General features: G+C 54.7%; 3 protein-coding genes across 5 annotated transcripts; all 3 read left to right on the top strand.

Annotated features, from left to right (window-relative positions):
* Positions 1 to 838: 838 nt before the first annotated feature.
* On the top strand, positions 839 to 7,729 carry CNKSR1 (connector enhancer of kinase suppressor of Ras 1; the record flags this gene model as incomplete). Its single annotated transcript, XM_084274156.1, has 21 exons — positions 839 to 890; positions 1,291 to 1,448; positions 1,621 to 1,811; positions 1,896 to 1,980; positions 2,223 to 2,264; positions 2,351 to 2,650; positions 2,732 to 2,791; positions 3,228 to 3,296; positions 3,756 to 3,875; positions 4,041 to 4,126; positions 4,654 to 4,787; positions 4,874 to 5,046; positions 5,159 to 5,189; positions 5,304 to 5,476; positions 5,557 to 5,630; positions 5,947 to 6,018; positions 6,111 to 6,184; positions 6,452 to 6,516; positions 6,592 to 6,709; positions 6,932 to 7,113; positions 7,206 to 7,729. 21 exons carry the CDS (start codon positions 839 to 841, stop codon positions 7,404 to 7,406), a joined length of 2,460 nt encoding a protein of 819 aa, XP_084130282.1. The 3' UTR covers positions 7,407 to 7,729.
* A 2,342-nt stretch (positions 7,730 to 10,071) lies between these two features.
* CEP85 (centrosomal protein 85) lies at positions 10,072 to 23,508 on the top strand. Of its 3 annotated transcripts, XM_084274161.1 has the most exons (14): positions 10,072 to 10,135; positions 10,702 to 10,854; positions 12,904 to 13,628; positions 14,261 to 14,394; positions 15,187 to 15,304; positions 16,440 to 16,625; positions 16,968 to 17,120; positions 17,366 to 17,520; positions 18,035 to 18,155; positions 18,581 to 18,631; positions 18,718 to 18,825; positions 19,414 to 19,642; positions 19,918 to 20,096; positions 23,368 to 23,508. In XM_084274161.1, the coding sequence occupies exons 1-13, from the start codon at positions 10,081 to 10,083 to the stop codon at positions 20,079 to 20,081; spliced, it is 2,352 nt and encodes a 783-aa protein (XP_084130287.1). In that variant the 5' UTR covers positions 10,072 to 10,080; the 3' UTR covers positions 20,082 to 20,096; positions 23,368 to 23,508. The 3 variants fall into 3 exon arrangements, with proteins under 3 accessions (XP_084130287.1, XP_084130286.1, XP_084130285.1); XM_084274160.1 differs by lacking the exons at positions 10,072 to 10,135; positions 10,702 to 10,854 and adding an exon at positions 12,416 to 12,548; XM_084274159.1 differs by lacking the exons at positions 10,072 to 10,135; positions 10,702 to 10,854; positions 23,368 to 23,508 and adding an exon at positions 12,416 to 12,548 and having other exon boundaries at positions 19,918 to 21,906.
* Positions 22,273 to 23,493, top strand: SH3BGRL3 (SH3 domain binding glutamate rich protein like 3; the record flags this gene model as incomplete). Its single annotated transcript, XM_084274396.1, is given in 4 exon segments — positions 22,273 to 22,336; positions 22,339 to 22,445; positions 22,847 to 23,014; positions 23,368 to 23,493. Coding segments are annotated over 4 exon segments (405 nt in total). The 3' UTR covers positions 23,434 to 23,493.
* Positions 23,509 to 23,919: the final 411 nt, after the last annotated feature.

The following is a 23,919-nucleotide window of genomic DNA, read 5'->3' on the forward strand; positions in this document are numbered from 1 at the left end:
AGGCCCTGGGGGGCGGTCGCGAGGCTGGGACCCCCCACCCTGGGACCCCTGCCCCGCTCACTGCGAGGGGGTGAAGGGGTCTGTGTCCGGCAGCCGCCCGCTGGCCCCGCAGCCCGTTGGAACAGGGCGGCACGCACCAGGCGAGCGCGGAGCAGCTGTCAGCTGCGATCAGCGCCCGCTGCTCCCCCAAGCGCACACGCCGGGGAGGGGGCAGGCAGGCGGCGAGGTGCTGTCGGGGGGGCTCACTGCCAGCCCAGGGCAGACTGGGGGGAGCGGGAGAATTGGGGTCACCGGGAGCAGCCCCTCCCTAGGCCTGTGTATGGGTTACCCCCTGCCTCAGTTTCTCCACCTGAGAAGGAAGGGGTGGGGATTGTGTCTGGGGGGACTGTGACCCCCCCAAAAATATCCCCAGGTGGTGGGAAAGGGGCACACACACACATACCCCTTACCCCCAGCTCTCCCGGGGGTCTGTGGGGCCAAACCTCGTGCCAGTGGAGCCCACTAGTGTCATGAGCTCTGCTGGGACTCAGCCCTCACTGTGTGCAGGCATTGGGGAGCGGGCGTCTCACCTCCCAGCCGAGGGGCAGCTGAGGCTGGCGGAGGAAGGGGGAGTGGGCTCCCCAGGCGGGTGCCAGACCCTGTCAGCTGCTGTATTCCTGGGGAATTTCGGCGGTCCTACGTCACCGTCCGGCCGTGACTCACAGGGCGTGTTCAGGGCCTCACCCCACGAGCCAGGCAGCGGCGGGAGGCCACGGCGGGCGGCACGCAGGGCGTGCCAGCCGAGCCGCCCGGCCCTGGCGCAGGTGAGTGGCCGCTCCCACTGCTGGATCCGGCCGCCATGGAGCCCGTGGGTGCCTGGGGCCCTGCACAGGCAGCCGCCTGGCTCCGAGGTGAGGCCTCCCCCTTTCCCTGCTGCCCTCCACCTGCGGGCGAGCCCACTGCCATCCCTGGGGTGTGGGACTGGTGTGCCCTGTCCCCTGTTTAGGGAGGTGGGGGTGGGCTGGTGTGACTGGGGCGTGGCAGCCCTTTCCCATCCCTCACCCCTTGTCCCTGGGGGGGAGGGGTGTCAGTCCCTGCGTCTGGTGGGGGGTGTGGGTCTGTCTGTCCCCTTGCTATCCGCGCTGAGACTGGGCAAACTCATTGCACTGTGAGGGCCCTTCTGGCAGCCAGGCATGGGCGCCCCCCCCTCTAACCCGGGGTCACCCAGCAAAGGGTGAGTGGGGGGCGCTGGCAGGGGGGTGCTGTGCCCTCCCTGCTGTTCGGCTGGCACTAGGGCAGGGCTGTGGGCAGGGCTGGACGCGGCTGTGCAGGAGTACCCCTTCGAGGCCTGGGGGCTGGCGGGGCCCGACCTGCTGGGGCTCTCGGCGGGGACCTTGGAGGCCTTGGGCGTGTGGCGCCTGGGACACCAGGAGCTGCTGCTGGAGGCCGTGGAGCAGCTCCGTGCCCTGGTGAGTGCCAGCACCCATGGGTGCTGGAGGGCTCCCATGGTGGAAGGGGGGATGTGGGGCACCCTGGGCTGGGGGTTGGGGAGTACATGGGAGCAGCCTGGGCTGGGTGGGTGGGGGGTGGATGTGGAAACTCCCCTGAGTCCCCCGCTGCCCTCCTGTCTCCCTCCCCCAGGACACAGGGCTGGTGAGCACCAGCCTGCGGACGCTGACGGAGAAGCTACAGGAGCTGGCACAGGACATCCAGGGCATGGTGCTGGGGGAGCCGCCGGCGGGGGATGCCCCCCAGCCACCCTCCCTCACCCTCCTGGCCCGAGTTGTTGACCTGGTCGGGGCTGCCAAGGGGCTCTTCTCCTGGCTCAACAGGTCTGGGGCAGGCGGGGATACCTCTGGGTGCTGGGTGCCCCCCACAGCTGGGACTGAGCTCTCTGCCCCCCGCTTTCTCCCCAGGTACCTCTTCTCCACTCTCAATGACTTCTCAGCCACCCAGGACATCGTGCTGCTCTGCACCCAGCTGGCAGAGGCACTGCAGGAGGTGGGTGACCAAGGTGGCCATGCTGCCCCAAGGCCATGGTGATGGACATGCTGTTGGGGAAACTAGGGGGAAGGTGTGGGCACTCACCCACTCTCCTGTCCCCAAAGCTCTGCCTTCTGTAGGGGGGATGGAGCTGGGATGAGGGGGAGGATATGCTACAAGGGGTCTTGCCTCTCCCGCTGGGACGGAGAGGGGGTTGAGCAGGATGGGATGGCTCAGCCCCACATCTTGTCCCTCCCCAGGATTGCCCCGCCGCTGAGAGGGACATCCAGATCCTGCGGATTGTAAGCGCTGGGTGAGGAGAGAGAGGCAGGCATGAGGGTCCCAGTGCTGCCAGGGCCCTCCCTCAGCTTCCCCCTGTCACCCACAGTGCCAGCACATCGTGGGCATCTGCGAGAGCATCGTGGGCTGCAGCCCCCCTGCACTGCTGGACCGCAGGGCTGTGCTGCAGCAGGTGGGGCTGGTGCTGCCCCCCAGCCCACGGGGCATCCCCCCAGCATTCCCCGACACCCCGATGCTGCCACCTGGCCTGTGGGGGAGCCCCCCAACAACCCCTGACACCCCAACACTGTGCCGCAGCCCATGGGGGAGCCCTCCAATGTCCCCTGACATCCCAGTGCTACCGACAGAGCCCCTGGAGAGCTCCCTGCTGCTCCCCACCACCCCACTGGTGAGTCCTCAATGCCCCCCACTGCCTCTGGACCCCCTTACATCCCCTGCACCCCACTTACACCTCTCTTCCACCTCCCAGGGCCTTGAGATCACCTCCACCAGTTCCTGCCTGCACTTTGTGTCTGCAGCCACCTCAGAGGTGAGTGGGGGGCTGCAACCCTTGGTCTGGCACCAACCCCCCTTGCCACCCTGTCCCCCAGTCACCCCCTTTTAGCACCTGTCATGGGGAATACCACCCATTCCAACTGTGGCCTGTACAGCCAGATCCTACAACCCTCTTAGGGCCCCAATATATCCTCCCCCCCGACCCAAAGCTGAGGGCGGCGGCCTGCAGCTGAGACCATGCAACTCGTCTCACAAGTGAGCACAGCCAGGGCCATAGTGGGAGTCTCCCCCCACAGCCCGATCCCACCAGTGGCTCTGACTGCACACGGTCTGGCCACAGGTTAATGTTTAACCTTCCCTGAGGCCTCCCCCTGGTTCTCCCCAGCCAGGAGAGAGTTCTGGAGCACAGATTAGCTGGGGGGTGAGCACCTGGGGCTGGGCACCCTGCTCCCACCCTGTTTCTGCCCCAGGCCCTGGCTGCCCACGGGGGCCGTATCCTGCCTGGAGATGAGATCGTGCAGGTCAACGAGCAGGTTGTGGTGAGTCTGGGGAATGGGGGCTTCAGCAGTGACGTTATGGCCAGGGACCCCCAGCATGGCAGGGGACTGCAGGGCTGAGAGGGTTTGGGGGCACGGGACCTGCAGCTAGGAGGATTGGGTGGGGGGCAGGAGGGAGGTGTGACTGCAGGATGAGGGAGCTATGGATGAGAAGGGTCTGGGGGATGCAGGAGTCACTGCTGGGGGGATCTGCGGGAACTGCAGCAGGATAGAACCTGGGGGATGCAGGAGCTGGGGGTGTTTGGGGGATGCAGGAGCCAGGGGGGTTTGGGGGATGCAGGAGCTGCCACAGAGGTGGATTTGGGGGACATGGGAACTGTAGGTAGGAAATGTGCAGGACACGGGAGCCACAGGGAGTATGTCGGATCAGTGGCCAGGGAGGATGTGGAGCTGTGGGGCTGGGAGGGTGCCATGTCCCACGGCTCACCAGGGTGGGTGCAGGTGGGTTGGACACGTGTCAACTTGGCGAAGAAGCTGCTGGAGAAGGTGGATGGAGTGACGCTGGTGCTGAGGAAGGTTCCCCTCGATCTCCCCAGATCGCCCACCTCTCCCAGGCAGCAGGCGAGTGATCCCAATGCTCCCACTACCACCCCAGTGACACACTGGGCTGTGCTGGGAACTAGGCAAGGATGCTTAGAGCCGGGCATCTCCCACTGCATCGGTGTTCCCTAAAGTCTGGGGGGGACCATGATGGGATATGGTCTGGCCCTGACACTCCATCAACAGCTCCCAGGAACATTTTCGGATGCTACAGATCCCTCTGAGACCAGGAACAGCGAGTGCCCGGGCAGCCCTGTGTCCCTGACCTCCAGGTGAGTCCCAGCCCTGTGCCCTGAACCCCCCAGCACCCCAACCCAGCCAGTGAGGCATTTGGGTGCTCCTGAGGCCCCTTCCCAGCTCTTTCAGGGGGGAGAGGTGCCGGCAGCGCAGCAGCTGCCTGCAAGTGGCCCGGGAAGCTGCCAGGAGTCTTAAGGAAGGAAAAAAAAAAGGGTCTGTGTTTGTAATTCATTCACTTGGTAACGTTTTAATGGGGTTGAAACTATATTTAGACATGACCCTTCTCCTCTCCCGGAATGGAAAGGCGTGTGCAGAGCCAGTGGCAGCGCCGGGCAGGAGCTGTTGGGCTGGGCTCTGACCCCACTGCAGAGCGGGGAGGCTTGTGGAGCCCGTGCTGAGCCGCCGGTGCTGAGCCACTGGTGCCATAACGCCTCCAGCCCCGCTCCTCCTTGGCCAGGGAGAGCTGCTGGTGCCGGAGCGAGTGCAGGGCTGGCCAGAGCCCGACACTGAGACCCCCACAGCTGTCACGGGAGTTTTGGCTCAGGGATCCTTTTCCCCCCAGCGCTGCTGCTGACTTGGACTCGGGGCCGGACTCGGCACCAGACCTCGTCACTGACGAAGAGGACAGAGAGGACGAGTGGGGCTCAAGGCTGCCTGGGGTGGACGCGGAAGAGCTGTCGAGACTGCCTGGCCCTGGTAGGAGGGGAGCAGAGGGGGTGTCAGAGGGCAGAGCGGTTTTTCCTCCGGGATGGGGAGGCTGCAGCTCTGCTTGGTGCTTCCAGGTGCTGTGGAGGAGGAGGAGGAGGCAGCGACGTGGGAAGGGGCCACCCCGCTGGGTATCACAAGCTCTCCGGGCACCTCTGCTACCACTGGACCCTGCACTGCGGAGCTCAGCCCCACGGCATCCTCTGCCACGGGGTCTGGGGGTGTAGAGCCTGAGCAGCTCTCCTTGGAGGTGAGAGCTGGTGGGAGAGGAGCGCTGAGCCTCAGGGGGGGCTCAGTTAATGCTGCGTTGCCCTTGACCCCCTGCACCATCCCTAAATGCTCATCTCTGCCTCCCTGTCCAGGGCAGCTCCCAGACAGGACGCAGACCCAAAGGTGAGAGGGTACCCTGCCAGGACTGGGGTGAATGGGGTTGGGGACCTTCCTGGGCTCTCCCCCAGGTCCCTCTTCCCTGCTCTTGACCTTCCCTTCCAACGCTGTGGTTGGCAGGAGTGGCGACCAGGCTGAGCCGCCGGCGGGTCTCGTGCCGGGACCTGGGCCGGGTGGACTGTGATGGCTGGCTCTTGAAGAAGAAGGACCATGTGGGCTTCATGGCCCAGAAGTGGAAGCGGTGCTGGATTGTGCTGAAGGGTCACACGCTCTACTGGTACAACCACCCCAACGTGAGTGGGGACACCGGATGTCCTCTGTCTCCCTGCGGCAGCTGAGGGGGGTGGTGAATGGGGCTGTTTCTTCCTTGCAGGATGAGAAGGCTGCAGGTCTCATCAATGTGGCCACCTACGACCTGGAGAGCACGAGGGAGCAGAAGAAGAAATAGTGAGTGGTGTCTGTCTTGCCGCTGATCTCCCAGCTGGCAGTGGAGAGCAGGGTGCTGTCCCAAGGGTGCTGGGTACCACTTGCATATCCCTGTGATGATGGTGCGGTCCCCATGGGGCTGGTGGGGTCCTTGCAGTGGTGGCAGGACTGGCTGCTGTGTCATACTGGAGCCCGTGCTCTGATATGTGCATTGTGCTACTGGTGTTCTCGGGGCTGGGTGGGCAGGGGTGGGCTGCGGTGCAAGGGAGGCTGGATGGGGCTGGAGGTCAGCTCTGGTCATGGGTAGCCCTGGCAGCAAAGGCCTGTCCTCTTCCAGTGTGTTCCAGCTCTCCCATCAGAGGTACAAGCCCTTTGTCTTCGCTGCAGAAACTCTGGCTGATTTGAGCATGTGAGTGAAACACCAGCCAGCAACACCCCGTGTTGGTCCTGCCACGCTGGGCTGGCTCTGACCCTCTGTCTGTCCATCCTTTCTTTACCCAGGTGGGTCAGTCACCTGGTAACAGCCAAAACAAAGTATGCATTGGCCCATCAGTCGGTCCCGGACAAGGAGGAAGGTAACAGGCCCTTTCTCGGGTGGGAGATGGGGTTCATTCTTCCCCAGGAGATGGGGGACCCTATGGGGACACCCATGGGGCGGCCATGCCTGGTGTTATGGCCCCTGCATAGGACCACTGAGAGCTTTGCCTCTAATTTGGGGGCAATCTGAGAAATGGTCCCTGAGGGGGGCAGGGGGGCGATACTTACCCCTGGGGGAGGGCTGGTTTGGCAGCCCTGGAGTTCCCGCTCCCTCTGTTTCCACTGTCCTCCCCCTGTTCCTCCAGACTGCTACAGCGAGACAGAAGCCGAGGACCCTGATGATGAATCTCCCAGGCATGGAAGCGATGCAGTGAGTGGCCCTAGGGGACATCCCGGGGAGGGCACGGAGGATCCTTCTCTTGCTTCCTGCTCATCTCTCCCTCAGTCAAAGAAGAGGCTGCAAAAAGAGGCACCAGAAAAAGCCCAGCTCTTTCTAGCTGGCGGCGAACCCAGCAGCACGGCCAGCAGCCCCCAGGGCAGCCCCCGGCCCTGCTCACCCACAGGTAGGTAACATGTCACCCTGTCATGAGCGCACCCTTTAGTTGAAGTCAGGGCTAACCTTTGGGATGTGTGTGTGTGCCACAGGGGTGTAACTTGAGTTGATATGTATTTGAGCATGAACCATACAGTGTCTCAGGAGGCTCCTGGGGCAGGGTCGTGTGAAGGGGCAGCCCCATTGGGTTTTGGGGCTGCCTCCCACTATGGTGACCCCTTTCCTTGCCCAGACCCTGCTGGGGAGGATCTCGACTGCCTGATGCAGTGCCTGAAGCAAGGCGGGGTGTCCCTCATCGGGCGGCAGCGGTTCCTGACGCAGGAGCAGTACCGCAAGTCCTTCATCCGGCGCAACAAGAACCCTCACATCAATGAGAAGGTGCATACAGTACGAGCCCTGCAGAGCACGCTCAAGGTGAGAGCTGCAAGTCCTGTCATTCCCCCTCACTTCCCCAAGCCCCCTACCCAAGTACAGCCCCCGCAAAACCAAGCCCTTCCTTTTGGCAGGCAAAGCTGGCAGAGCTGCAGGCCCTGGAGAAGCTGCTCAGCGATGCTGCGCTCACCTCCAGGAAGTTCACATGCTGGAAGGAAGAGCACCAGGAGCTGTACCAGGAGCTGCGGGAATGGTGGACAGGGCGGCAGAGCCAAGACTCCAATGAGGGGCTTGGAGCTGCGTGCAGCCCACCCGAAGAGGCAGCTGAACCCTGACACCCTGTCAGGACCTCTCTGTCATGAACGGATGCCGATGAAAATCATAGTGCTGTGGGAGCAAAGCGGGCACTCTGGTCACGGCATGGGGATACTGATGACGTTTTTGAAAGCTCAGCTCCCAGCCTGGCCTTGGCACGGGAGAAACGGCTTCCACCACATACCCCCTCCCCGGGGTAGGATGCTGCAGTGACGCTCCTGGACATTTTGCCCCATAAGGGGCCTTTTTTCTGGAGGAATGTGCCCTGGCCACGCACATCAGCATGGTACAGCCAGCCAGCCAACTCAGGGTCTATTCCGCTGTAAATAAACCTGTGTCAGCCCCTGGTGCTGTGGCTTTTCTGGGGGCCTATACACCTCTGGCCGTGTGCCGCCATCTTCAAGAGCTTGTGGAAGCCCTCTGCACCCCGTTCTCCTGTCCCTGTGGGCACAGGGACAGGCTCCAATGGCACTGCGAGGCTGGGGAGAGTGATGGGACAGGGAAAGGTGCCTGTGGAAGGGCTTGGGTACTCTGGGCTTTGGCACAGCTGGCAAGGGCAGCATGCAGGGGGAAATGTGGTCAGCCTGGAAATGAAGGATGGGTCCCACTCCTCCCTGTGCCACTCAGCTCCTTGCAGCTGTGATGCAGCTCAGTCTGGGGGCACTTGGTCGGTGGCAGAGGGTGACCGCCCTGAGGCAGGAGACTGGTCTGAGGAAGGAGACTGCCATGAGGCAGGAGACCACCCTGAGGAGAGCGACTGCCCAGAGGACCTTAAGCTACTAAGCAAGCTAATACACTGGAGCGTTTTGAGGACACAGGACAGATATGAAAACAGTAATGCAACGTTCAGCTGAAAACACTTCATCTCCCAGGAGAGAAATACTGAGAAACAATACTGGGGGGCAATTGGCAGAGGAGGCGACTGCCCGGACAGGGACCCGCCAGCAATGGCCGCCAGCGGCACTGCGCAGGCGCGGGGCACCTGCCGGCGCGGCTCCCTCAAGTCTCCGCCAGGAGCCGTCGCTCCCTCTACGAAACTGCGAGGCGGGGCTCAGCGTTCCGATGAGCCAATGAGAGGTGGGGAAGGGAGGAGCCGGAGCGCTCGATAGGCAGCAGGGCGGGATTCTGGCCCCGCCCCTTTCCACAGGCTGTAACGGTCGCGCGGCGCCGGGCAGCGCGAGCGCCGCGGCGGAGCGAGGTGAGGGGTCGGTGCGGAGCCGTCCCGCCGCCGGGCCTCCCGGGACGGGCTCCGGCTCCTCTCTCCGCGCTTCCTTCCTTGGTGAAACCGTCTTTCGTCCTCGGTCCCGGGCGGCTCAGCGCTTCCCGCGTCTCAGGGACCGGCCTCCCCCTCCCCTCAGGGACGGGCCCCTCGAGGTCAGGCCGTTGGTTGCCCCAGGCCTCTGGGGTCACCCGTCTTCCTCTCCCTCCTCCCAAACCGCGCTTCTCCCCCTCCCCGGGGACGAGAGGGGCTTTTCCTCCTCCCCCACGGCTCCACATCACTCCCTGTACTTGCCAAAACCTCCCTCCCCCGTCACCCCCCGCTCCCTTTCCTCTTTTTTCTTAGTTTTCGCTTGTTTTGCACATGCCTCTTCCCACCGCGTCTGTGTGTGTGCGGGGGGTGTCTGTAGCCTGGCGCGGATGCTCTCTGAGTGGGGGGTGTTGGTCAGAGGGTGATGCTGAGCTGGGTGTGCTTTGGTTAGTTGGTTGTACTTTGAGAGTACAGGCTTCAGTTTCCCTGTTATAACGGATTGTAGCACTGGGGACTGGGGTTTAAACCCTGGATTTTCTGAAATACACCTAAATTAAACACAGTAAGCACTATTAACTGGAAGCGTTCTATTTGCTGTCTGAGGAAAACGCTGCTTTTGGTTCATTATCAGCACTGTTGTGTTCCCACTGTCTACCCTATGCTGTAAAAACTGTGTGTATATATATGTTCTCTAAGGATTAACGGCTTCTGTGAGCTCTTTGAATCAGTTAAGCAAAAATCTTTAAGAGCTGGTAGTCGAGGATTTAGCAGCTGACTGGTGGAGAGGAGAGCAGCCTTGAGTTTCCAGGGTGAAGCCATAGAGCTGCGAGTCACACCTGCCTCCTCAGAGACAGGAAGTTCACAGCCTGAAGCACTGGATAAGGAGATAAGTTAAACCAAAGCTCTGGATGGGTAATGATTGTTGTTTATGGAACAACAACGGTTGGGTTTTGAATGACTGCCTTTCTGTGTGTAGTTGCTCGGTGACCTCTGCAGAGGGCAGAAATGAACTGGTTCAGAGTCTAAACTTTTTAAAGGGAAATTTTTAATCTCTGTAACTGTAAAACCAGTGTGTGGGTACCATGGTGACTGGTGCTCTATAAATAACTACGGTGGGGATAGCACATGCCCCAGTTGAAAGGCGCTGCTGGGCTGCTGCATACCTGGAGAGTGTTGCAAACAGGAACTCTCCTCATTTCTCAGGCACGAAGGAAACCTCCAATAACTGTAAGGGTTTCTTTAAGTTATTTCCTCTGCCTGCTGCAGGAACCAAACAGGTATTTTTGGGAGGAGACACTAATTAAATATAAAACACTGTGTTACTCTGAACAAAAAGTAGCTGATGTGTGTGTACCCTTCACTTGGTTAGCGGGAACACGGTTTGATCGATGCTGATTTAAAATAAAATCTTTAATTTTTGCCTTCTAGTTCACTGGATAGATAAGATGGCTGCTCTTGAGAAACATCCAGACCTGAGGCTCCAGCAGAACAATCCATCAGGTGAGGGCAGTCCTTTCTTTTAAAGCCCTGCTGCTGTTGGATCCTGTTTCAGTTTCTCTGAGGAGACAGGTGGCCCTGAGAAAGAGTTCTTTACCAAAAGCTTCCTATTAAAAAAGCAGTGTCTTATTCCTGTAAAATAAGACAATTGCATGGATATGCAAACATCTCTCTTGAGCTGTAACAGATAAATAGGGGAGAGTTCTTACCAGTTAGTGCAAAAATGTATCTTTACCACTACTGCCATGTGCTAACATGGCTGTTCTTTTTAGTTTGAAATCATCAGCTAGGTGTAATATGCCCATTGATAAGTCTGGTGGTATAATTTACTGCTTTTGCATTCTGACTTCCATAACAAGATTGATTTTTCAGTCTTTTGAAATTATTTGACCTCCTTGTGTTTCCTGCCATTCCCTTTTGCAAATGAGATTTCTTTAGCAACAATGCAGGGAGTCAGGCAAGGATTGGTTTGGGGTTTGGTAGCATGAGTAATTAGATGAGTTAATTAGTTGTATCAAAAGGTTTTTGAATTGGCTAAAACATAAATACCCTTGGCTTTGTCTCTCCAGATCCCAGCACCAGCCAGAACAGTCATTTCTCAGAGACTGACTGGAAGACGCCGATGTTGTCTGTGAAGTTCCAGAGCCGTGTCAGTCGCTGTTCAAGCGTGGCCGACAGTGGGGATGGAGGCATTGGGACCTCCTGCTCAGACAGCACAGAAGGTGATGGTCAGCAGCAATAGCTAAAGATGTTTAAGTTTTCTTACAAGACTGACAAGCATTAAAGTAGCCGGATGTTACTGCACCCTGGGATGGGAAATTTGGGGAGAGTAGAATCTGTAATGATGTTTGGAGACTGTTTCAAACCAGCGCCTCAGCACTCAGCCCTGCTGCCAAAAAGATAACAGCTGATTAGGGGACTTACAGTCTCTCAGAGCTAGTTATCTTGTAACTGTAACATGCATTTTTAAAGCGCTAAAAGAGCCATTTTGGTGATTTTCTGGTTCACAGTGACTTACAGGTGATTTATGAGCAAAGCTGTTGCATTTTTTGTCTTTAAAAATAATTTATAGGCATTTCTAGACACTTCAGGTCTGTGTGTTTTCCTCTTCATGCATGAAAGTGACTTAAACCAGGATTGATTCTTTCAGCAGTGAGAAAATTTGTGTTCTTTAAAGCAATGCACTCACTCCACATATTGATGTGTTCTGTAAGCTGCCCTGAGCCTTTGGGCTGAGCTATAGATCTTAATAATGTGAGAGTTGAAATGAAGGGCTTTTAAAAAGTCTGGCTTGTAGAAATACTGCTAGAAATATTACTTCAGTGCGTGTTTAGGTGGCCCATCTAGTCTCTTTCAGGATAATAAAGCATCCAGTTGCCCACTGAGGGCAGGGGAAGTAACACTGACCCTTTCAGAAACTGCCCTTCTGAACGTTTGTAGCCTTGTTTGTGTGAGCTGAGGCTGAATTGCAGCACTGACAGCTGGCTGAAGCACGCTGACTTCCAGGTCTGTACATAAGTCAGAAGTGTTGTGACCATCCTTAGCACGCTCAAGGAACTGATTGCAGCATCCACACGTGGTGTGTACTGGTCAGGGGGGCTTGAGTTCCTGGTAGTGATACTGGGGTATAAATTTAGGGGCTGTAAAAGGAAACTGTACAGTCTTTTGTGTTTGCCAAGGTGAACGTGCTCGCGACTGCACGGTAACATGGTGTTCTTGGGACAAGTAATGTGTAAGAGATTTTCTCCCCCTCAGTGACTCAAAGTCTTGTGCTTTTACTGTGATCGTTTTCCTTCAGTTTAATGGTCTTCCCAGAGTCTAGTTTCCATCCTGTTCAAACAGAAACCTTTTATTCCTTCTTGTAACAACGCTTTGAGGTTACAAAGAGGTGGAGGGGTGACCTTGCAGTCCTGGATTAAAGAAACATCCTACAGGGATGGGCCTCTAGCCAAAACCTGTGAAGAAAACAAGTTTGCCTATCTGGGAGAAACCTGGAATCACACATACACAATGTATTATGGCAAGGCATGGGAACAGGCGCTTCGCTGTTTGTCTTTCCCAGCTCTTGCTGTTGCTGTATTGAAACCTGAGAATTGCTAAGAATAACCCTGTGTTTCCACGTAGCCAGGTTTGGTGCCCATCTGACAGGATGGGCTCACATTGGGGTCCGTGTGCTGAACTCTGTCTCGTTTCCTGTGGCAATAAGGCAAGAGCTGTTACGCTAGCCTCTAGAAAAAGCTCTTTTGCTGCAGTGTCCTGGAGGAGTTCGAAAGTCAGCTGGTTGGAGATCTAGTGTTCAGCTGTGTTTGAAGCTCATCATGGGCTTGGCGAAGGCTCCAGTTAGTTTTGGTTACGGTTCAGAGCCACTGAGCTGTGGGACGGGCAGAACAGAATCAAGGTCTCAGTGTTCAGCTGAGTAAGTTTCAGCCTTTTTATTCCATTTAAAGGACTTGATTTCTACATCTATAGAAAGATAACCTTATTGATTTATGATTATGCTAGAATAATTTAAGAACAAGGGATTAAAAATGTGTACTGAGCTAAATTTGGATTCACCCTGTGTTTTATGGTGGTAGGAAAATGTCAGCTTGCTCTTGAAATTTGTAGTGAGGGGAAACATGGATGTGCCTTAGTCTGCCTGCTGCTTAGGAGGATGTGTTCAGGGGGAATAAAACTGGTTTTTAAAATTCTTTGAGGAAGTTGCTCAGCAGAGGAGCAGCTGAGTATTTTCAGGACTGTAATTAAAGCATCACTCTTCTTCTTTACCCTAGACTTCTGCAATTCCAGTAACGGTTCCTCATTCCAGCCCATCAAAACCCAAGTGACCATCCCAACAGCCCATGTTATGCCTTCTACACTGGGTGCCTCACCCTCCAAACTGTGCTCTGCAGGAGACCAGGGCTGTTCACAGAGTACTTCAAAGACTGCTATGCCAGGATCTGCTTCTGACCATGCAGGGCTCTTGAGAAATGGAGACTGCAACACCGGGAAGCCTTCTCAGGTGCCACCCAGGGATCTCTCGCGTCTCTGTAGGACTTCAGGGGAAAATGGTTTTGAGCAGTCCTGGCATCCTGCTTCTGATCACATGAGAACAGAAGATACTTGGAAGTTTGACACCCCTGCCATTGAGCGCACCCTTAACCAGTCTCTCTTTCTAGATAGTTTGTGTGCTGACCCTCTCCACAGGTTCCAGAAGTTCAATCCAAACTCTGGGGCAGGTGAGGCAGGAAAGGACTGTTACAAGGTGCTACCAGAGAGTAAGCAAGTGGCTGGTTCCAACGGAGCCTGCGAGCCCCAGGATGCACCGTGGCCGAGCGGGACCAGACTGATGCCAACAGGACTCCAGGCTGACAGTTTATTTTCAAAGCCTGTAACTCCTTCATCTAGAGTGTGGCTGCGAGAAGCCTGCTCACTCCATCCCCATGAGAGGGTCTGTGAGCTCAGTGCTTGGAAGGAGCAGCTGGACAAAGTCCGACTGCAGATAGAGCAAATGCAGGTAGGGAGCTGCTCGTGTGAATGTGAGTTTGAAACCCTCCCCGTCTCTTTAGCCATGAGTCGTTTTCCTGGGCTTAAGAAGCAAGGGGGGAAATGTCTCATGCTTCTCTCTTGCACTGAGTGTCTCTTTATGATCAGGTTTTATGACATGTAGTGTCACGAGTATCATCTGACACGCTGCTTATGTAGAGTGGCCCTGTATTATGTTACAGCACTTCACCCTGGGTCAGATCAAGAGGTGAAATACCCTGTCTGCTAGAGGCTGAAAAGAAAAAGCATGCTAAGTTGTTCTTAACAGTTTCTAGAATAAATTTGCCTAGAGGTAGGACGTTTTCTTGAAAAGATGCACAGAACTAACTGCAGTTTGCTGGGTGGAATCGGATTACCATTTCTCACCAGCTATACCAGTTTGGAGACAAACTTTCCAGCCAGCTAGTGCAGTGATCTAAAATTATTTGTTAATCTCCAGTTGTGCTTGGGCAAAGTTACTTGTTCTTGGACATCAACAGAGACTGAAATAGCCGTGTCCTGGCACGCGGATGAGCACACAGTGTGCAAAATAGCTCTAGTCAATGTTGCAATTACCTCTGTGGAGCCCAAACCGCCCCCTCCCCGTTTTGTCTCCTCTTCCAGTTACAAAATGGAGGTGCCTGCCACCATCCCTCCATGTATTCTCCTTCGCTGCCTACACCTGATCTAGCTCAGTGGATCAATATCCTCAACTCCAATGAAAATCTCCTCAAGGAGAAAGAGCTTCTCATTGACAGGTGAGAGTTTGACACTGTCGTGTGGTTTAGAGACTCCAGTGTGTTTCCTTTTTGAAAGGGAAGGGTTTGGAGGGACCGAGGGGAAGCATTCCCTTCTACCTGACTGAGCTTTCTGTGTTGCAAAGAATGGAATTACCTTTGAGAACAGTTCTCCCCTTCCTCTTGAAAGTAGGATGGTGATCATAAAGGGTTTAAATCAATTTCGGTTATGGTTTTCAATGTTTTATAACAGATAAAGATTGGTGTTTACATGGTGATTATCTGGAATGACAAAACTACTGTGCTTTAGCTTGGGGGCTTTCTGGAAGCTCCTTGAGATCCTTATTTTAAATATGTTCTTTGTGACTTTGAGCTGGCAAACTGCTTCTCTTACCTAATGCTAGTGGTCCATAAGCTTATTGAAAACCTGAGTCCTACCCAAACCCACCTTCTGCATTTTGACTGTAAATACTTATCCTCTGTGGCCATTTTGAGTCCTCTGATATCTCTTTATTTGACTCATAAGCTCTGCAGCCAAGCTAGATCATACAACGCTGGCAAGTCTTGTGTGTTATGTGTGTAATCGCTGTGGGAGGGGAGGCTTGGAAGGGAGGAAAAATTAAATACTAATTGTAGCAAAATTGCAGGTCAGTTCTGAGTTGCAGAGTTGTTGTTCTGTTCTAGTGCCTTTGTGGAGGATTGCAGTGTGGTGGCACTGTTTTTATGTTATATTGCTCTCTGCTGCCTTTGCAGCAAGGTGTATGTTTGAGAACAGTGTGTTACCTGTGGGCTTGTGGTGTTTGTGTTTTTAAGACAAAGACAACACATCTCCCAGTTGGAGCAGAAGGTTCGGGAAAGCGAACTGCAGGTTCACAGTGCCTTGCTTGGCTGTCCAGCATCCTATGGAGATGTCTACATGTTGAGAATGCAGGTAATTGGATGTAACAGGGTGCTAATAAGAAGCATGTAATGAATCTGATGGACATACTGTGTCTGTAGGCGTTTCCTGAGTAGGAGGGCTATGGAGAGTCACGTTCTGCTTTGTCACGGTGTCCTGATTACTTGTCTTCTCCGAGATCTGCCATGACTCTGGAGATTTCAAGCCTTGAAGTACTATGGTTTTAGAAGCCATGCTGGTGATGCAGACACTTGACAGCACTGACAAATGTCGATCTGCCCAGAGATCTGGACAGGCTGGATCCATGGGCTGAGACCAGTGGGATGAGGTTCAACAAGGCCATTGGCAGAGTCCTGCACTTGGGACAGAACAACCCTGTACCGTGCTACAGGCTGGGAGCAGAGCGACTGGAGAGCTGCCTGGCAGAGAAGGACCTGGGGGTGTTGGGTGACTGCAGACTGACCATGAGCCAGCAGTGTGCCTGGGTGGCCAAGGCGGCCAACAGCATCTTGGCTTGTGTCAGACACAGTGTGTCCAGCAGGGCCAGGGCAGGGATGGTGCCCCTGTACTTTGCATTGATGAGGGGTTCAGGTTTGGGCCTCTCACTACAAGAAAAACATCAAGGTCCTGGAGCATGTCTGGAGAAGGGAACAGGCTGGGGAAGGGGCTGGAGGGCAAACCTCTTGAGGAGCAGCTGAGAGAGCTGGGGGTGTTCAGCCTGGAGAAGAGGAGGCTGAGGGGAGACCTTATCTCCACCTACAATGACTTGACAGCAGGGTGTAGAGAGGTGGGGGTTGGCCTTGACAGGTAATAGGATGAGGGGAATGGCTTTGAGCTGCACCAGGGCAGGGTCAGATCAGACATTAGGAAAAAGTTCTTCCCCAAAAGGGTCATGGGGCACTGGAACAGGCTGCCCAGGGAGGGAGTTGGATCACCAGCCCTGGATGTATTTAAAAGATGGATAGATGAGGTACTCAAGGATCTGGTTTAGTAGAGGACAGGAACGGTTGGACTGAATGATCTCAAAGGTCTTTTCTAACCTTCAGGTACTGCAGTACATAAAATGGGCTGAAATTGGGAATTAGGAGGGCTAAGAACACAGCTCTGAGTGCAGCTGATTGGAGCCAGTTTGTGACTAAGCGAATTCACAGGCAGCCTCTGTTTGCAGGAGCTGCAGCGGGAGAACACGTTTCTTCGAGCACAGTTCACAGAGAAGACTGAATCCCTCAGTAAGGAGAAGATTGAATTGGAGAGAAAACTGGCTGCTGCAGAGGTGGATGCAAAGCTGATCCGGGAGTCGCTGAAGGAAACGATGCAGAAACATGCAGAAGAGTTAAAGAAACAGGAAGAAAGGGTATGATCCCATTGCTCTAGAGATGGAAAAGTGTTTTTCTTGGAGGAGGTAAAAGTCATTGCAGTGCCTAGAGATGCAAGTGTTCTGTGACAGCGTGTTGTTGCAGGTATTTTCTGATCTCCCTGTAGACTACTTTGGTTTATAAGTGAAAGCCTCCTGCAGTAAGAATAATTTCAGTATCTCCTCTTTTAACTAGCAAAGAGGCCTAGCTTTAGCTAAGGAGCAGAAATGTTCCTGAGTTAAGGGGATCTTGTATTTTGGTGGCAAGTGCTGTACAGGAAGGTAAATGAGTGGGCTTACAGAGGAGTAAAGAATGGACAAAATATATAACTGTCCCTACAGGTAAAGGGAAGAGACAAACACATTAATAACCTTAAAAAGAAATGTCAGAAGGAATCTGAACAAAACAGAGAGAAACAACAGAGAATTGAGACCCTGGAACGATACCTGGCTGACTTACCAACCCTTGAGGACCACCAGAAACAGAGCCAGAAGGTAAAACTTCCTCCGAGTTGTGAAGAGCTACTGTCACGTATTTACTTGGGTGGCTCCTCTGCAGCTGCAGATAATCCCCTGGGCAGCTGCCCAGTCTAGCCTTTTTGGAGAAGGAATTTTCTGAGCTGTAGCTGAGAATTGCCTCATGGGTAGTAAAAACTTGCCTTGCAAATGTAGTTGAAACGTAGTGTGAGTGGTGAAACCCCCAGGAGGTCTCTAGAGTCTTGTGATGGTCTCTGTTGCAGCTGAGGGAATCTGAACTGAAGAGTACGGCTATGCAGGAAACAGTGCTGGCACTGGAAACGGAGCTTGGAGATGTCAAGGCTGCTTTCAGGGAGCAGGAGGTGCAGCTAGAAACCCAAAAACACAAGGAGCTGGAGCTTCTGTCCACTGTGCGCAGGTAGAAATGTGTCAGACTAGAATAAGCTTCATCTTAGCACTGACATAATTGCTGCACAAGATCAGTGGTGACTGAGCACAGCCACTGTCCCACCTGTCAGGACCAGATTACTGTGGTTGTGTGGTGGTTTTGTGTTTGCTCGCCAAAATGCCATGTTCACACTCTACATGCTGAGGGTGGGAGCAGAACCAGATGGCTGAAAGAAAGGTGGACCCTATTCTGTCCCCTGGGTAGTCCCTGTCCCTCTGGATAACTCTCAAACATAACTCCCTGCAAAATGGACCTACGGAATCTGCAGCAGTCGTTGCATCTCTGCGGGTGCCGGTGTCTTGGGTAGGGCTGTGTCCAGGGAGAGTGCTTCCCTCCTCCACAGCCTTTGCAGTTTGCAAGCTGGGGATGCAAATGGAAACACTGACATCTGAGATGAAAATCATTCACTGCCTCTTATTGCTTAGTGAGGGGAAATACCCTAAATAAAACTGCTTTTTTTTTTATGGCGTTCTGCTCATCACAGCTTGCAGGACAAGGTGCAGCAGAGTGTAAAGAATGCAGAGAGAGGATCCCCGGCACATGATGGGGAGAGGCACAAAATAGAAAATGACTCTCTGAAGAAAGAATGTGACTGCCTCAGGAAGGTAACAGGCTGACCCACACGGGAATCACACGTTTTTCCTTCCACTCAGTCATATCTGTCACTGACACAAAATCAGGAACCTTTGCAGTCATAGGCAGTTCCTGGCATTCCAAACAGAGGGGTTTTAAAAGCCATTCTTGGTGTGATAGCCACGTACTCCTACAGTAAGGCTGGAGAGGACTTGCTGAATGTAGAAGAGGGGAGAGGTAAACCACAAGAATGCAACTTGTCCAGTCTGTTTTTAGCTGATACTTGTAATGGTGCCTGTTATCAGGGGATCTAAGTCCATTATGAACAGAGACAGTGATTGAAGCAGTAAGTGGGCAGGAAAGAGAAAGGAGGAGATGCTGTCCTACTGAGGGAGACATTCTGGTGGTATTACTGAGTCTGTGTAGCCAGTTCTGATGCCTCTGCTTTTGATTCCAGATTGTGGACAAACAGCAGAAGAAGATGGAGCAGTTGTCCTTGCAAGTGAAGGTGAGAGGTGACAGTGAAGGGACCTAGAACTAGAGAATCTGCTGTGAAGTGAATTAGACTTATTACTTTCCTATGATCTATCCCAGAACCTGGAAGAACAGGTGGGCCAGGAAGAGGGGACAAGCCAAGCTCTGAAGGAGGAGGCAATGAGAAGAGAAAATGCATTGCAGCAGCTCCGGACTGCGGTGAAAGAGGTCAGAGCGGGAGCATGTAGGGCCTCTGCTACCATTCAGTGGAATGAGCAGTGGATTGTCTTTTAGCAAGGCCCTTAATTTGCTGTCTGCAGCACAACCTCTCCTGTTTCCTGCTAGTTACTTGTCCCATCAGTGCTCTGAAAGGAGCTCTTCTCAGTTCAAAAGCAGGAGGAGAAAGGCACTTTAGGGGCAGTGGGTTAGGGTGGAGGATGCTGAGTTTGACAGCTGGGGACAGCAAGGCCCTGAACAGGAGTCCAAACTGGATGAAGAGCAGTGCTGTGCCCTGCTTAATCCTAAAGGAAGCCAAGCACAGTGGTGACCCTTGAGGGGAAGGAATGGATGCTACACAACCTCCTGGAAGCTTCTTACTGTTGCATCATAATTCAGCAGGGATGGTGCACTGTCTCGGGGTGCTTCCCGTCCTAGACAGGGAAGATGAATACTGACTCCCTCATCTGGCAAGAGTCTGGAGGACTTGATGTAAACCTGCTGCCCTCTGTGCTGCCATCATCATCGTTGAGCAGTTGCTTTATGTTGCTTTAAGTGTGCTAGTTCTGTACCGAGTGATTGCTGTGTCTGTTTGTTCAGCTCTCAGTGCAGAACCAGGATCTCATCGAGAAGAACCTGACCCTTCAGGAACAGCTCCGGCAGGCAGAGGTAACAACCCAGCCTCTGCCCACAGAGACAGCCCGCCTCACCCAGGAATTGCACAGTGAGCTGGCCAGTTGTCTGCAGGATTTACAGTCTGTCTACAGCATTGTCACTCAGAGGGCTCAGGGCAAGGATCCCAACCTCTCTCTGCTCCTGGGCATTCACTGTAAGTATGTGGAGTGATGATAGGGCAAACCCTTCAGCCTCTGTGCCGTGAAGAATTAACTACCTCACATATAACGTAGCATGGGAGGGTCTCTTCTCTGTGGGATTCTGAACCTTCTTTCTGTGCTTAGCTGTCTCTAAAGGTGCATGTTACAATAACTAAATGTTAAGTAGCGCTTCTGTCACAAACGTGTTGTTTTTTCTGGCTTGCTTGCACATGCTTGTGAACCTTGGTCAGAATATTGTGTGAGGTAACTCCCTTCTCTGACTCCACAGCTGTGCAGTACTCTGTTAAGGAGAAGGACAACCTGCTGAGCCCTGATGGACTTGCAAAGAAACTGGTGGATGTAAAACAGCTTCACAAAGAGGTGGAGGACTTGAGGACAGCAATATCAGACAGATACGCTCAGGACATGGGAGACAACTGCATCACCCAGTAAAGAATACTCCCCAAAGTAAGACAGGAAATGAAGACTTAAAACCCTCAGGAGACTAGAGCTCCTACAACCCAAAACCTGTTCAGCACTTTGCCATCCTTTTGCGTGGGTACAAGAAGTGTGACTTATCCATGAGAAATCAGGGGGTTTGTTGCCAGAAGTGGTGAGCTGACTGGCTAACTGGAATCGTTCAGGGCTTCGGTGTTGGGCTTTGCAGTAGCTTTGATCTTGTGGAACGTGTTTATTCTGTGTTTGCTGTAGTTGGTGTGGTCTCTGCTGAGAGGTGAATACTGAATTGCCTTCCAGGTGTGTCAAATGCTAAACACGCAAATGTGACAGTTAAAACCATCACTAAAAGGAAACATATGGCCTGGTCTCTCTGAGAAATTCTCTGTGCAGATCCTGTGTGACCAGTGAGACCAGAGGATTATCACAGAGCGCTCAGGGGTTATCTGTGAACTCCACAGGTGTGCCACTTGCACTGCTGCTTGGTACACCGAGGTGCTGCAGGCTCCTCAGATGCTTATGTAGCCATCCATGGAGCAGGACCTGCTTTGCTCAGGTAAATGCAACCAGAGTCAACCAGTAGCCAACAGGAGTTGGGTTGTAAAGCAACACTAAAAGAAGACTCAAAAAAACCGCTCCCCCTGGGCACTGTCACCCCAGAAGCCTTAAGCCTTTTCTCCCCCCCCCGAAATAGCAGCCTGAGTGTGGGTGTGATCCAGACTGCAAAGGAAGTGAACTGATGCTAAAGTGCCTTAATGGGCTTAGAGAAACCTCCTGTCCACGGAGCGCTCTGTGCCTAATGCCTCTGCTGGCAGGGTGAGGAACTGCTGGTTCTTGTAGCGGCCTGCAGAGCCCTCGCAAGCCATCTTGGTGAGCCTTAAATGTCTGAAGCCCCTGCCAGAGCTGCTGGGCCCCTGGGGAAACCTGTCCCAGGTCTGCTTGGTGCTCTGCGTGATAGGGAGAAAGCTTTGTTCTGGTCCTAACGCAGCAGGATGGTACCTCTGGATCCAAGAGCTCTTCCTGATGCCTGCAGAGGCAGTAGCCGCTTGGGTTTTGTCTCTGGGAGGTGCTCTGTTAAATAATGGGGTTTCTAAATAACATTGAGGTGGGAGGCAGTTTGCTTTGTCACAACCCTCTTTAACTTCAGTGGCAACTTTACAGTACTGGCTGCTTGCTTCTGACAAGGTTGTGGTGCTGAGGGTGGAGCTTTTGTGGCTTTCAGTTTGAGTTAAGAGCAAGATGGTTATATACTAGGGGGGAATACTGCTGAAACTTGGGCTGCTTGGTTGCTCTTGGTTCACGTTAGGGCTGCGAGCCCTAGGTTTGGGAGAAATGCTCTCATTATTCCTTTGTGTTAAAACTTAAGACCAAATCTGTTTTGTATTTTAGTGTTTGGTCGCCATGGGTGATGGTGGCAATGAACTGGTTAGTTTGCTGTCCTGAGCTGTCCCCCATAGGCTACAGGGAGAGAGCACAGCAGTGTCTGCCAGGCAGCCAGCCATCTGCCCTGTTCTTTCTGCATTTGGTGTATTGTGGCTGTTTGTTTCCTGGCTGGTGATGCCATGTACTGAGCTGTGGGCCAAGGCTGTTTCTTGAAGCCCTCTGGCCTGGCTGCCAGGAGCTCTCTGGGCACTGTGATGCAGAGCAGCACTGGGGGTGAAAGCTGCTCTCTGTGGGTTAGCAGGGGCCTGTTTAGCACCATCCCCCTTCTTTGTTCCCTCCTAGGGTGTGAGGGGAGATGTGGTTCATGGGTGTCGTGTGGGGATACTGTTGCCCTCTGGCCCTGCAGAGCTAGCTGTGTGCCTGGGATCCGGGGTGATGCTCGGAGCCCGGCCCTGTCCCGAGGTGCCAGGGGAGCTGAGCATCCCCGTGGCACCCTCCTGCCTGGCCCGTGCCGTAACGGTGCCCGCCGCTCCCCATGCGGGGCAAGTCTTGGGCCAGGCTCCCACCTCGTCCCACGCGCTCCCTCCCGCAGCCTGCCCGGCTCCCCGTGCGTCCCTCCCGCCCGCACTGCGTTTGCCCCGGCCGCCCTCTCGCCTACGTGTTTGTACCGAGTGTTTTGTGTATAAAATAAAGCCTCCCTGCTGCACCGTCGCGCAGCTCTCCGTGCGCAGGGGGGGAGCGGGGCGGGGGTTTCCCGGGGCTCGCAGGCACCGCCCGGGGCAGGGCCGGGGCCCGCCGACGCCGCATGCCCGGGCCCGCCGGCCCCATTGGTCCCCGCAGTCACATGCCGGGCGGCGGCGGGGCTGCCCGCGCCCTCCCACCGAGCCTCTCTTCGCCGGGCTGAGCGCAGGGAGCGGCCGCGATCGCAGCATGAGCACCCTCAAGGTCTACAGCACCTCGGTGACCGGTTCCCGGGAGGTGAGCGGCGGCGGGGCTCCGGCGGGGAAGGGCTGGGCGCCCCGGGGGTCCCTCTCCCCTGGGGTGGGCGTCTCTTCCTGGTGGGGCAGCGAAGACACTGCCCTCCCTCCTCCCCGCCCCACTCAGGCATCCGTTCCTCCGCTCACGCTGTACCGGCCCCTTCTTTCTCCCGTTCACGCTGCACCGTCCCCTTTCCCCGAATCTACCCCGCCGTGCTGGGCGTCGGCCCCCTCCCCTCCTCGGCAGCGCCGAGCCCCGTGGGCAGGTGGGGTCTGGAGCGTGGCCCGTAAGGAGAAGTCACTCCCTGAGTGCTGTGCCGTGGCTGGTGCACAGGGGTGCATGCCCGCCCTTTAGGCTCCTCTCTGGCTCTCCATAACCTGCTTTTCCCACCCGGGCTCCAGATTAAATCCCAACAGAGCGAAGTAACCAGAATCCTTGATGGAAAAAACATCAAGTATGAGCTGGTGGATATCTCCCAGGACAATGCTCTCCGGGAGGAGATGAGGGCAAAGGCGGGTAACCCCAAAGCCATCCCACCCCAGATTGTCAATGGAGACCACTACTGTGGGGTAAGGCTTGTGCTCTGTACGAGGGATAAGTGCTGTGGAGTTGGGGGGTGGGCAATAATCCCGTTGTCTTGTGTTTGCAACAAAAAGTGTCAAGGCACCTTTCAAAAGGCATCTCTTGAGAGGTGTGTGGATGAGATGCCATCAGGGTTAATGGGCATTAGGAGCATGGTGGCTCCTGGGACCTGGGCAGGGAACTGCAGACACTGGGGCTGTGCAGGGCTGCCCTGCTTTCCTTCCATGTGACTGTCGCCCGTGTTGTGAACCAGTTTGTGCTGCGTGCTCTGGGGACCAGACTGGTGGGAGTGTGCAGTTCACTCTGGCCTTGTGAACGACTGTGTGGCTCTTCCCTGCAGGATTACGAGCTCTTTGTGGAAGCGGTGGAGCAAAACACCTTGCAGGAGTTCCTGAAGCTGGCCTGAGCCCCGGGCTCCCCTCCCGTCCTGGACTCTACCTGCATTCCTGAGCACCCTGTTTCCAACCACCTTCACTTCCAGGTTGTCCGTGCTGTCCTGGCATCGCGATCTGTATCCCAGCACAGGGAAACCCATGACCAAAACTACTCATTGCAGCTGCCTACGATTCCCTTCTGCCTAACCCTGATAGTCATCTCAGAGGGATCCAAAGAAAGTCTGACGCTCGCTGTGCATGGCCTGTGAACAAAGCTGGGCCTGGCTCACACCGCAGCTTCCAGTGCCTCTGTAAACAGCAAAGCCTCTGGGACTGTGTGAAGTGCAGCCGTCCGTCAGCCCCTCTCCTCTGCAGGGAGAGCTTCTGCTTCAGGAGGGAGGGGCATTAGGGTTGCATGTTACTTTCCACTTCTCCCAGTTGCTGTTACAATGGTAAATCCTGCTGCCTCGCTTTCTTTATTACTTTCCCCCCCCCCCCTTCATCTCAACTGTAGAGAT

This window comes from Gallinula chloropus (assembly GCF_964237585.1).
Source record: "Gallinula chloropus genome assembly, chromosome: 22".
NCBI classification, from domain to species: Eukaryota; Metazoa; Chordata; class Aves; order Gruiformes; family Rallidae; genus Gallinula; species Gallinula chloropus.

Coding starts and splice junctions, on each gene's coding strand:
- CEP85 (XM_084274161.1), top strand. CDS start 10,081: ATGGCTGCTCTTGAGAAACATCCAGACCTGAGGCTCCAGCAGAACAAT. Junction 10,855..12,903: donor CTGCTCAGACAGCACAGAAG/GTGATGGTCAGC, acceptor TCTTTACCCTAG/ACTTCTGCAATTCCAGTAAC. Junction 13,629..14,260: donor TGCAGATAGAGCAAATGCAG/GTAGGGAGCTGC, acceptor CTCCTCTTCCAG/TTACAAAATGGAGGTGCCTG.